Source organism: Manacus vitellinus, unplaced genomic scaffold (genome assembly GCF_001715985.3).
Source record: "Manacus vitellinus isolate BGI_N305 unplaced genomic scaffold, ASM171598v3 scaffold_16_pilon, whole genome shotgun sequence".
Taxonomy (NCBI): Eukaryota; Metazoa; Chordata; class Aves; order Passeriformes; family Pipridae; genus Manacus; species Manacus vitellinus.
The window spans coordinates 15,501,406-15,512,943 of NW_021939189.1; the positions used below are offsets into that span (position 1 = coordinate 15,501,406).

At 48.6% G+C, this 11,538-nt stretch overlaps 2 protein-coding genes across 4 annotated transcripts in view; both read left to right on the forward strand.

The window, feature by feature from the left end:
- Positions 1 to 2,641, forward strand: part of ZNF592 (zinc finger protein 592) — a 37,078-nt gene extending 34,437 nt beyond the window's left edge. For 2 of the 3 annotated variants that reach the window (XM_029958728.1, XM_018069848.2), the window contains exon 10: positions 896 to 1,414. In XM_029958728.1, the coding sequence (XP_029814588.1) occupies positions 896 to 1,414 (519 nt within the window). Of the gene's footprint in view, positions 1 to 895 lie in introns of all 3 variants that reach the window. The other variant, XM_018069847.3, reaches the window with a different exon arrangement.
- A 1,019-nt stretch (positions 2,642 to 3,660) lies between these two features.
- Positions 3,661 to 10,120, forward strand: SEC11A (SEC11 homolog A, signal peptidase complex subunit). The gene is made up of 5 exons (XM_008924111.3): positions 3,661 to 3,768; positions 5,438 to 5,587; positions 8,849 to 8,968; positions 9,438 to 9,495; positions 9,640 to 10,120. Exons 1-5 carry the CDS (start codon positions 3,683 to 3,685, stop codon positions 9,688 to 9,690), a joined length of 465 nt encoding a protein of 154 aa, XP_008922359.3. The 5' UTR covers positions 3,661 to 3,682; the 3' UTR covers positions 9,691 to 10,120.
- The last annotated feature ends 1,418 nt before the right edge of the window (positions 10,121 to 11,538 follow it).

Sequence of the window (11,538 nt, forward strand, 5' to 3'; positions counted from 1 at the left end):
AGTCTACTTTGTAATTCAAGTTTGTTATGACCTTTGTTTTCCCCTGCCATCCTGTTCATGAGCATGGCACATTTTTCTTCTTTCTCCGTTACGTTTTCTGCTAGTTATAAAAGATTTATTTTCTGTTTTAAAATACTTACTAGATCCATTACCTGTGAGAACTGCATTTCTCCTAAGTAGGACTGTGTAATTTCATATAGCAAATGTGTAATACCTTGGGTTGGTTTGGAGTGGAGGTTTGGCTGATTGGGCTTCTTCGCTCCATTATTTTAAAAATATACTTTTTGCATATCACTGCAGGAACATAAGCAAGTGAGCCATCCTCATGGGAGAAGAAGCTACAGGATTCTTAGAGAGAGAGGATGAGTTGCTGAGAGATGCCACAAAGACAAAACTTGAGTGGAGGGGAAAACTTTCGGAGTTAAATTTGAGAAGCATTGTCTGGGCTAATGACGACCCCATGTTCCTCAGCTGTCCCTGCTCTGTGGACTGCTCCTTCCCACTCCAAATTGTTACACAGAGAGGTTGTGGCTGCCCCATCCCTGGAAGTGTTCAGGGCCAGATTGGACAGGGCTTGGAGCAACCTCATCTAGTGGAAGGTAGAACTGGATGATATTTGAGGTCCCTTCTAATCTAAACCATTCTAAACTCTCTTTCTCCATCACTTTTCTGCCCAGCCAACCTCTCACAGCATTCCCATCTTATGTCACAGGACAGCAGCTGAGATCCTGCCCATGGGGTGAGGTGTTTGGGTACTGGTAGGGAACGGAATGCCCCAGGAATCCCTTGGGCATGGCTTCACCCTCAGGTGTCTTCAGACACGCGTGTGGATTTTAGCACTTATTATTCTGTGGGTTCAAACAGTGAAGTAACTTTTTAATCTTGTTTTTTTCAGGCAAAATCTCCAAAGAGGATGGCACCGGATGAGCTGGGTCAGGCAGAGACCACTGTGGGTTTGGATGAGCCACCAGCCAAAAAACTGAAAGCACCTTGGAAATGCGCCAAGTGCGGCTTCACGACGGACACCCGGACTGAGTTCCAGGAACACATACCTCGGCACAAGACCGACAGCTCCACCTTCCAGTGCTTGTTCTGCGGCCTGTGCTACACCTCCCACATCTCTCTGAACAGACACCTCTTCATTGTTCATAAAGTCAAAGATGAGGAGGAGGAGGAGGAGGAGGAGGAAGAAGAGGAGGAGGAAGAGGAAGATGAAAGGCAGAAGTATCAAGTGGAGATGAGTGAGAATGGACATGAGAGCTACAATGGAGAGCTGAACACTAGGGCGGTAGAGGAGAACAAATACAAAGAGTGCAAAAGTGACTCAGCTCTTTGTGAGCACAGTCAGACGTGTGGCGCAGAGGGCCCCAACAGCACCTCACAGAACAATCATGCAAAGTCTCTTAAGACTTAAAAACAAAAAAAAGCCCTTTTGGTTGGTTGGGGTTTTTTGTTTGGGGGGTTTTTACTCAAAATACAGGGTGGGGATTGGGGCAAATCTTTGAAATATTCTGTTTATTTCTTGGGATGGACATTGCTTTCCGTTAACTTCCATTTGTAAGGGAAATTTAAAATCAAAAAAAAACAAAACCAACCCTGCCATTGCATCCTAAGCACTAACTCTCTGCCAGCCCAGAGAGGTGAAAAGGGAAAGCAGGGCCAGAATCCTCGCTGGAGCTTGGCCAACTCCTGAGGATCCAGGAGCACTTTGCAGCTGCAGTTTCCTTCAGACGAGCTCTCCTCCTTCAAGTGTGCACTGCCTCAGCCTCTGCCCTGAGCCCCAGCCACGACTTCCCTATCTCCCTTTCTTTCTCCTTCTATTTATGGCTTCTTTTTTCTCTTCCCATCCTGCCTTTGTGTTACTCATTTTAACTCATAACGCTGGCTCAGCAAAACGCGCTTGTCAGGATTGTGCTGGTCCAGGATCCACGTCACAGGGGACAGGTTCGAGCTGTGAGTTGTGCTGGTTATTCTTAATTGCCTGAATAACAACCTGCTTTTCTAAAATGCAATTTAATGAAATGTCTTGGACATGAGTCATCCTCAGAGAGGATTTCGTAGCCCCTGTCCTCCTAGGTGAGCACAGTTAAGGAGGGCCTGGTCCCCCTCGTGTGTCAGTGGAGTTGTGCTGCTGGAAGCCATTCCAGGATGGGTGCTGCCAGGCCTGGTGCTTAGTGGCTTGTCCTGATGGGGAGCTTGGGCAGGTTGGCAGTATCACCAGAAGGGGGAAACATCACCTGCTCCATCTGTGGGGTCAACTGGAGTGAAACCATCCTGGAGCTTCTGATGGCATCAGTGCCAGGGCTCTCTGACCAGCTCTTTTTGAGGGAAGAGGAGCAGAGCAGAGCTCACAGAGGCATTGGAACCAGTGGGAGCCATCGTCCTGCGGCGTGGTGGGGCTGGTGCTCCAGTAGTAGCTCCTCTCCTGCTGTGGCTCCACATTGCCTATCACTTAGGAGATGTTTCTTTCTTTGTAGTCACATTGACTCTTTCCTCCCTCATTCATTGTCACACCCGCGCTTCATGTAATATAATTACCTTCTATACCATTATTTTTTTCATTCTGTTGAGCCAGAACCCCGCTCCTTATTGTTTACTCTGATGATGTTTAAATAATTTAAGAACTATTTATCTCCTTGCATTGGGCTCGTCGCCATCTCATCTCGCCATGTTTGGATACAGCCCATTGGGGCTGTCTGGATGTTGGGTGGTGTGTCAGATGATGGGTAGGGTTTGGATGAAATGGGCCATTGGTTGTATGGAGGGTTGTTTAGATGGGGTGTGAGTTATATGGGATGTTTGGGTGCATGAGTGTCACTTGGATGTGTGTGTCAGGTGAATGGGTGTCAGATGGGGGTTGGTTGGATAGGAGTTAGTTTCAGTGGGTGTTGGTTGGATGGGGTGTTCATTGGATGGGGCGGTGATTGGATGGGCCATCAGTTGAATGGACTGTTGGATGTGCAGTGTGTGTTGGATGGGTGTACATAGGATGAGTGTGCATTGGATGGGGTGTTGGTTGGGTGTTGTGTCGGATGTGGGGTGTAGGTTGGGTGAGGTGTCAGGTGGGGTGTTGGTTGGATGTGGTGTTGGACAGGGTGTTTTAGATACGGGGGGTCAGTTGGATGGGGTGTCAGGTGGGATGTTTTGTTGGATGTGGGATGTCTGTTGGATGGGGTGTCGGGTCGGGTATCGGTTCATTGGGGTGTCGGTTGGGTGGGGTGTTGGTTCATAGGCGTGTCGGTTGGATGCGGGGTGTATGGTGGGGTGTTGGTTGGATGCGGTGTTGGATGGGGTCTTTCGTTGGATGTGGGGTGGCGGTGAGCCCCGGGGACGCGTTCCCGGTGCCCTCCGCAGAGTTCGGGATGGGGAGCACCCCCGGCCCCCCGAGCGGATCCACCCCCGGAGCCGCCCACCCGCGCGGCGGAAGCGGCAGTGACGCGCCGGAAGCGGAAGCGGGCCGGCCGGGCGGGAGGAGGAGGGCGGGCGGCGGCGGCGATGCTGTCTGTGGACTTTCTGGACGATGTTCGCGCATGAACAAGCGGCAGGGTGCGGATGGGGCGGGGGGCCCGGGGGGGTCCGTGGAGCCGGGAGTGGGGGTGCCGTTCCGCCTGGCCTGGCGCGGGCGGCGGGGCCTGACCGACTCACCCCCCTCAGTTGTAACTACCAGGTGCTGAACTTCGGCATGATCGTGTCCTCACCGAGCGAGTATGATCTGGAGGGGCTGATGGTGGTGACGGGCAGCGAGAGCCCCATCGTGGTGGTGCTGAGGTCAGTCCCGGGGGTGTGGGGGGTTAAACCCCCTGCGGGGTCGGGCCCCCGACGGGGATTCCCTGCGGGAATGGGGCAGCTGGAGGCTCCTGCCCCGGCCCCGGCGGGCGAGAGGCTCAATGAGAATCCAGGCTCAGGAACAGCGAGGGAAGAGGAAGTGGGTAAAAACAGCATCTCGCCCACTGCTCTGTCAACTGGCTGGGCTGGGCTTAAGGGGGCTTGTGAAAAAGAAAAAGAGGGACTTTATGAACAGTCAAGTAGGGGACAGGACAAGGGGAATGGCCTCCCACTGACACAGGGCAGGGTTACATGGGATACTGGGAAGAAATCCTTCCCTGTGAGGGTGGTGAGGCCCTGGAACAGGTTGCCCAGAGAAGCTGGGGCTGCCCCATCCTTGGAAGTGTTCAGGGACAGGTTGGATGGGGCTTGGAGCAACCTGGTCTAGTGGAAGACGTCTCTGCCCACGGCAGGGGGTGGAACTGGATGGGCTTTAAGACCCACTCCAACCCAAATCCTTGTGGGATTCTGTAGTTCTGTGACTGTCCATTACAGAGGTGGTCCTGAGGATCGAGGATATCACTGTCACTGGATGTTTTGGGTATAAGATGTTGCCCTTGCAGCAGCACTGTGCAGTGGGTACCACCAGGGCTGGTACCACCGGGGCTGGTACCAATGGTGTTACTCCCACCCTCCTGCTGCCTCGGACAAGTTCTGTGAGCTTCCATTGGATGCTGGCACAGATGCTGGTTTGCGTCCACACTGGCCTTTCTCTGTGTTTCTGTTTGGTGCTCATGATGTAGAAATGACGTAATGCCCCGACCACGTGGCACTTACCAAAACTCCCTCCTTGATGCAAAGCATAAGGTAGATGTTTCCTGCTGTTCCTCCCAGTGAGTAAGACGGGGGGCCCTGAGGTCACATCTCCTCTTCAGCGATGTGATCTGCTGTTCTGAAGAGCAGCTGCTGTGCAGTCCCCAGATAAAACATGAATGTACGCGGAACTTAAAGTTCATCTTTCTGTTTTGCATTATTTATGTGGAATTAGGAAGAATAAGTAGTTGCTAACAATTGCCATTTACAAGACATGAGAAAAATAACTTGAGTCAAGGTGTCTGAAATGAGATCATTAAGCAAAGCGATGAATCACAATAATGAATTTTTCTCACGCACATCTGTTCCAGATGGGAATTCAAGAGTCCAGTATTTTCAATGCTTTGTTCCTGAGGACAATCAATCTGTAAAAAATAAATTAAATAAAAAAGCTTGCAGCACTGCCAGTGTTACCCTGCCAGAGGTGAGCTCAGAAATCAAAAGATACTGTTTGTCATCAGCTTTTTGCTTATTCAGAAAGCTTTTCCTATTGGATGTGCTTGTAACACCAGGTGCTGGCAGTGCTCTTGTTCTAAAAAATCCAAACTACTGGTACTGTGGTGATTGAAAACCTGATTGCAATAGAGGTTACACACCTGCCTGATCCCCAAGGTGGTTTTTCTTGGGAGTTCTTCATCAAGGTTCCAGCCTGGCCTTGAATGCTTCCAGGGATGGATGGGGCATCCACAGCTTTTCTTCTCATCGAGGTTCTTTGAGATTTTTCTTAAAGGACTATAAACTCTGAAACCTGATTCTGAGTGTTCAAATATTGTTCAATTGCTCCTCTTCTCTCTTTCAGTGGGAGCATGGAGCCTGCGTTCCACAGAGGAGATCTCCTGTTCCTCACGAACCGAATTGAAGATCCAATCAGAGTGGGAGAAATTGTCGTCTTTAGGATAGAAGGAAGGGAAATTCCCATAGTCCATCGTGTCCTGAAAATCCACGAGAAGTATGTTAAGGATCTGGGGGGGTTCTACTGCTGTTATGTACCTAAATGATATTATTCCTCATGTCCTTGGGTTAACGAGTGGCTGGGATGTCAATTATAGATATCCAGGTGCTGTGGGAAGTAACACAGAAGTTTCAGAGAAGCAAAATCTGCCCTCCTTGGTTTACTTGGAAAGATCATTCAGTAGAAAGCACAAGCTGGGGAGTCTGTGCCAGTCTCCTGGACTCTCCAAGTTGTAGAATTACAGAATGGTTTGGGTTAGAAGGGACCTTAAAGCTCATCTCTACCACGGATAGAGACATCTTCCACTAGACCAGGTTGCTCCAAGCCCCATCCAACCTGGCCTTGAACACTTCAGGGATGGGGCAGCCCCAGCTTCTCTGGGCAACCTGTTCCAGGGCCTCACCACCCTCACAGGGAAGAATTTCTTCCCAGTATCCCATGTAACCCTGCCCTGTGTCAGTGGGAGGCCATTCCCCCTTGTCTTGGCACTCCAGGCCTTTGTCCCAAGACCTTCTCCAGCTCTCTTGGAGCCCTTTAGGCACTGGAAGGCTGACACCACTTACTGTGTCCTGTGCCATCCTTTCCACCCCGAGCTGCTGTGCTGTGCTGTCTCCCATAGTACAGCTGCATTTGTGTGTGTGTGAAGTGACTCTTGTAGAGGCAGAGCTGTGGCGGGGAGTATTTTGTGTGTAGAATGTGATGTTTTAAAGCTTATAGTCCTAGTTCCTGCTGTCCTGCAGAGTCTTGTGTTTCATCCCTGTAGGAAGCTGTGTGTTGTTATGCTCAGAGTCTCCGTGTACTGTTCAGTCTCTCAGCACTGGGCAGGTTGTGTGTGTGAAGGAATGGAGTCAGTGGTTTGGTGGCTGACCAGTTGTCTGACCCAGCTCAAGGTCAACCAGCTTTGTACACAGAAATAGTGCAGCTGGAATCCTGGCTCTGAGGGAGCAGCACCTCTCCCAGGAGGCAGAGCAGATTGTTTGCTGTTCAGATTTATTCTGTACCCAAAACTTTGAACAATGTCAGTTTCCAAAGTGCCATTCTTTGATACCACTAATTTAAAAAGAAGGTCAGTTTACGGGGTGAATTTGATACCTAATGTTGCACATGCACTTTTTGTGATGTTGTGGTTACTCTTTTAGGTGAAATACAACTTTCCTCCTTCCCTGTTCTGGCCACCAGTTCCTCTCCAGATGTTACCCACCTTTCTTTTTTCTGCCTAGCTCTATCTCTAGATATTAAGGTATCCAGCACTATTTTTTGTTTAAATGTAATATGACCTTAGTGCCAATCCTGGATTCTGTGAGGTAAAGCTGTTCTCTAGTATTTTAGGTTTCATTTAACTAAAACAACCAAACCCAAACCTGATCTTTATGTTAGGAGGGAGAAACTGAAAAAATCCATATTGTGACCTGAAGGCAGGACTTGGGTGTCAGCTGCTTCTTTCACTACTTAAATAATAGTTTTCTGATGCCAGTTTAGAAGTGAGAGGTCTCTGCAGAAGCTGACAGGAGTGTCAAAATGCAGGAAAACAGAAACAGTGTTTTTCATGATTATGTGGCAACTTAGGCCCCAGTTCACATCAGTATTGTGTCAGTGAGAAAGTGTCTGTTACTTGCTGGCCTTTTCTTCTTGTTTCAGCCCAAAATTGGGTTCATTCTTTATCACTAACAAAGAGTCTGCGGTCAAAATTTACTTAGTGGGTTTGGAACAGGACAGCCAGACCAGCCTTCACTCAGCTCTCAGACAGCAGAGTACTGTGCTTGGGGCTTCTCATACCGCGTCCTGATAGAGCCTTGATTGTGCTCAATAAGGTGCTGTGCTCCTGTGCCATCACTCTTCAAAGCTAAACTACATTATCTGCACCTTTGGAGATCTTTATCTTTTCCCAGGCTGTGTCTCTAAGCTCCTGGAGTGTTTGTTGTTCCCACATGACAAGCCAGATGTGCACTGGAGAAAGAGCTGTTCTTTTTCCCTGCCGTTTTTTTCCTTCCAGGTTTCTCCTGTCAAGGAACACATGTTGGTATTCAGGCATGATGAAAACAGCATGAGCTCCAGAGACCTTCTGCGTGCTTTCCTGTGCTGCATTTGATGCGTTGTTTCTGTGAGAAAGCTGAGATCCAAACACTGAGCACACTCCTGCTCAGCCCCTGCCTGCAGGTGCCACAGTGAGCTGAGAGTGCCCGGCTAATCCCTGAGTAGTGGCACGAACTGAATGGGAATGGCTGGGGAAGGATCTAAAAAGCTCTTTCCAGGTCAAAGCAAAGGTTCATCTGCTCCAGGATCTTGTTTCTGGCAAGCTAATTAATTCATCTCAGGATGAATTAAAGAGTATATAGAGATAATTTCCCTGCTTTCTACAAGTTCCAAGTTCAAGCAAGTTCCATGGAGTATCTGGTTACCTTTTGAACCAATATAATTTTTTAGCAACCAAAATACCCTTGCTCAGAGACACAGTTTAGTTTGTGCTGTGGCTAGTTCTGCATAGCACCTTCTCTGTCTGGTTTTAACCCCTTACCTCTTGAGTTCCTTTTGGTTCCCTCTGGGTCTTGCATTGGAAGAGACAGTGAAAAGCTGTTTGGTTGTTGTATGTCATTTGTGCTGGACTGCATCATATCTCCCATCAGCTCTGTCTTTTCCAGGCTGAAGGTCTTTTGCTTCTTGTATAGAAGTGATTCCAGACCTTGTCATCCATTTCTGAACCTTTACCAGTTCTTCCCTCCAATTGCAGAAAAGGGTGTAGGGGGTTCAGCACTGCCCAAAGCATTCCACCTGTAGGCACACCATGAGTTCATGTAGTATCATCATGGTATTATTTGGTTTTTTCCAGTCTCCTTTCCTAATAACTTCCAAGTTTCAGCTTGCTTCTGCCCACTGCTGAGCAGAACTGCGTGTTTCAGCCCCAGACTCTCCTTCTGGGTGATGTAGGGAACCCTGAACATTTGTGTGAAACAAGAGAAGCATCAGCACAAGAGAGGTCAAAAGCCAAGAGGCTGCACCTTTGTGTGCCTCACGCTGATGGTTCTGTTCTTAAACTCTGCTGTAAAGCTTGGCTGGGGCCAGAATTCATTCTTTCCTTGGCAGTTTTTTTCCAAACCATCTGCTTTCTGCTGCATTTGACAGAGTTTCCCTGTTTCATCCTGCTCAAATTGTGGGACACGGTTGCTTCAAGTGCCCTTGTGTTGGGCTCTTCACACTTGTTCTGGAACAGCTTTTAACGAGCTCCTTCCCTGCCTTACCTGCCTGTCTTGTCTTTGCCAGGCAAAACGGTGACATCAAATTTCTGACAAAGGGAGACAACAACGCTGTGGATGACAGAGGGCTCTACAAACGGGGGCAGCACTGGCTGGAGAAGAAGGACGTAGTAGGACGAGCGAGAGGGTGAGTGAAGTTGAAAGTGGTGTGGCTTTGTACACAGCCCTCCCTGAAGCCACATGGGAATTCCCCCTCCTCTTGAGCCCTCCCTGCTGGGTTTTGTGACCTGTCTGAAAGTGTGGAGAGCTCAGAAGAACAGGTGGTTCAGTTCTGAGCTTGGCTTCAGGGGAGATACCAAGCTGTGAGCTGCATCCCGAGATGGTGATGCTGGATGGACATGAGCGCAAGAGCAGTGAATGCTCAGGCTTGATCAGAATTGCCATCAAATTTATTCTGTGAGGCTCAGCCTTCGTAGGAAATTAAGATCTGAATCAGGCAGAGGCTGAAACACGCTCTAGGGCTCCCACTCAGCCCCACTGCTACAGCTGCCCTGCCTGGGAGGACAAAATCCCCCAGCCTGTTGACTATAGCTCTCAGCATGACTCTTCTGCAGCCTGGAATAGTGTTTGTTTCAAGAAAACCTTTATTCTTGTAGGTTCGTGCCATATATTGGAATAGTGACTATCTTAATGAATGATTATCCAAAATTTAAGGTAAGAGCTCTTTTATTTCCTACCTGCTTTTCCCACCCCAGCTAAAATTCCTTCCTGAGAACACAGGCAGAACCCTGTGTCCTGTATGTTTGCTGCTGCAGACATGAGTATGTGCTCCTGAGTCTCCTCTGCTCTCTCTTCCAGTATGCAGTCCTCTTTTTACTGGGTTTGTTTGTGCTGGTGCATCGAGAGTAGCCCCTTGCACTGAACTACGAGGTGAAGGTGCCATGGATTTTTCTAGATGAACGTTTTAAGTAGCTGATGGTCCGAAGTGCCAGGAGGAAGAAGAAAACCTGCATTTCAAAGCTTCTTGCCAGTTTGGGTTTGTTTTGGTTTATACTGCGTAAGGGCGAATGTTTGTCACAGTATTTCCAATGGTTTGTCACACTTCAGCCTTTTTAGTGAATTTTTATATTAAAAATTTCAGCCAAACTGTTTAGTGTTTGTACTTTGAAGCTGAGCTTCCTCTCCAAGTGCCTCCGGGACCGTGTCCTCAGTCTGTGCCTCACTGGGCCAGGTGCCCTCTCCCTGTGCTGACTGAACTGTCCAATGGTGAGCTGTGGCCGTGATGGTTTTTTGCCAATTCAGAACTGGAATAAAGATTTTTTCCTCTCGCTCGGTACGAGCCCTGCCACGTTCTTTGTTACTGCCCTGCTGGGAGCAGCCTCCTTGCCCAGTTTCTGGGGGGTACCTGGGATTTGCTGTTGCAGACTGACTCCTAGAGCCACCATCTAACTTGTCCTTTCTTCACAGAGCAATAGCAGCTGCTCCTTTCATCTCTTTTTGGAGAATAATCTGCCCTGAGCTGTAGATCTGTTTAATATTTCTGTTTCTGTAAATCACACCGAAATAATCTGCTTCAAGACTGCAAGGTATTTGGGGCAGAAGATGGCAAAGTATTACTTCATGCATTGTAGCACTAGGTAACAGAAGGACTGAGATGGGAAATATCCACAGCTGTTTGTCAGGGATGATTTAGCACAAAGCAATAAGAAAAATTGCCTAGTTTTGGAAAAGCATTTCAGGTCTCTGGTACTCCCTGCAGTTGGCCAGGTCTAACAACTCACCTGAAAGCTACAGACTGCCCTGAGGTCTGATTTTAAAAACCCACTTTTCACTATGTGCAACAGCTGTTTTTGTGGGCTTCTTATTCAGGCTCGTGGTCCTGCTGGTGTAGATGTGGTGTCAGAGAGAGCCCAGGGCAAAGGTACAAGGTAATTGTAGTTATCAGCTCTTCACACTCCAAGATTCCACAGCAACAGGGATCAGTGCAGATCATCACAGCTGCCACTCACATGGCTTGTGTGAGGCAAAAGCAGTCAGGAAAGGCAAGGACAAAACCCAGTGGGGTATTCATGGCTGTTTCCAGTCTCTTGCATATGCCCCTCATTGGGTTTGTCAGGTCTGTCCCATCTCTGGAGTTGAATTGTGCCATTAGTTACGTCCATGGGACCATTTTGCTGGTTTTGACGTTACCTGGTGCTTTGTTCCCTGAGTATGATAAAGCAAAAAATCACCTGTGGGACACTACAACAGGTCCAGCCCTCAGCACTGAACCTTGGAGCTGTGGCTCTAAGTAATCGTAACTTAGTAATAAAAATGGTAATAAAACCTGTGTGTCTTGCTCCCAGTATTAGAGCCCATGAGGGGAGCATGTGGATACAGTTTCTCTATAAAGCTTGGATTGGATGTTCTGTCAAAAGTCAAACCCAGGCAGCAGCGAGAGAACATAGAATTCCTAGCTGAGAGCTGCCATCACCATGGAGCACTTTCCTGAGGGCTTGGAACACCTTCCTGAGGATCTGGAACGGCATTTCTGCCTTTGCAACTTGTGCTGAGGCTGAATTTGTCCCTGCCTTGCCTTCAGCTTGAACAGGTTTTGTGCATAAATGGGATTTTAAGTCGGGCTCACACAAAGTGCTGAGTTGAGTTCATCTGAAAGCTGCTAATCAACACCTCGCTGGTAGTGCTGCTGCTGCTCGAGTCCCCTCCACTTCACACCTTCTCCAAATATCTGAGCATGCAGAAGCAGTTGTGTTCCTG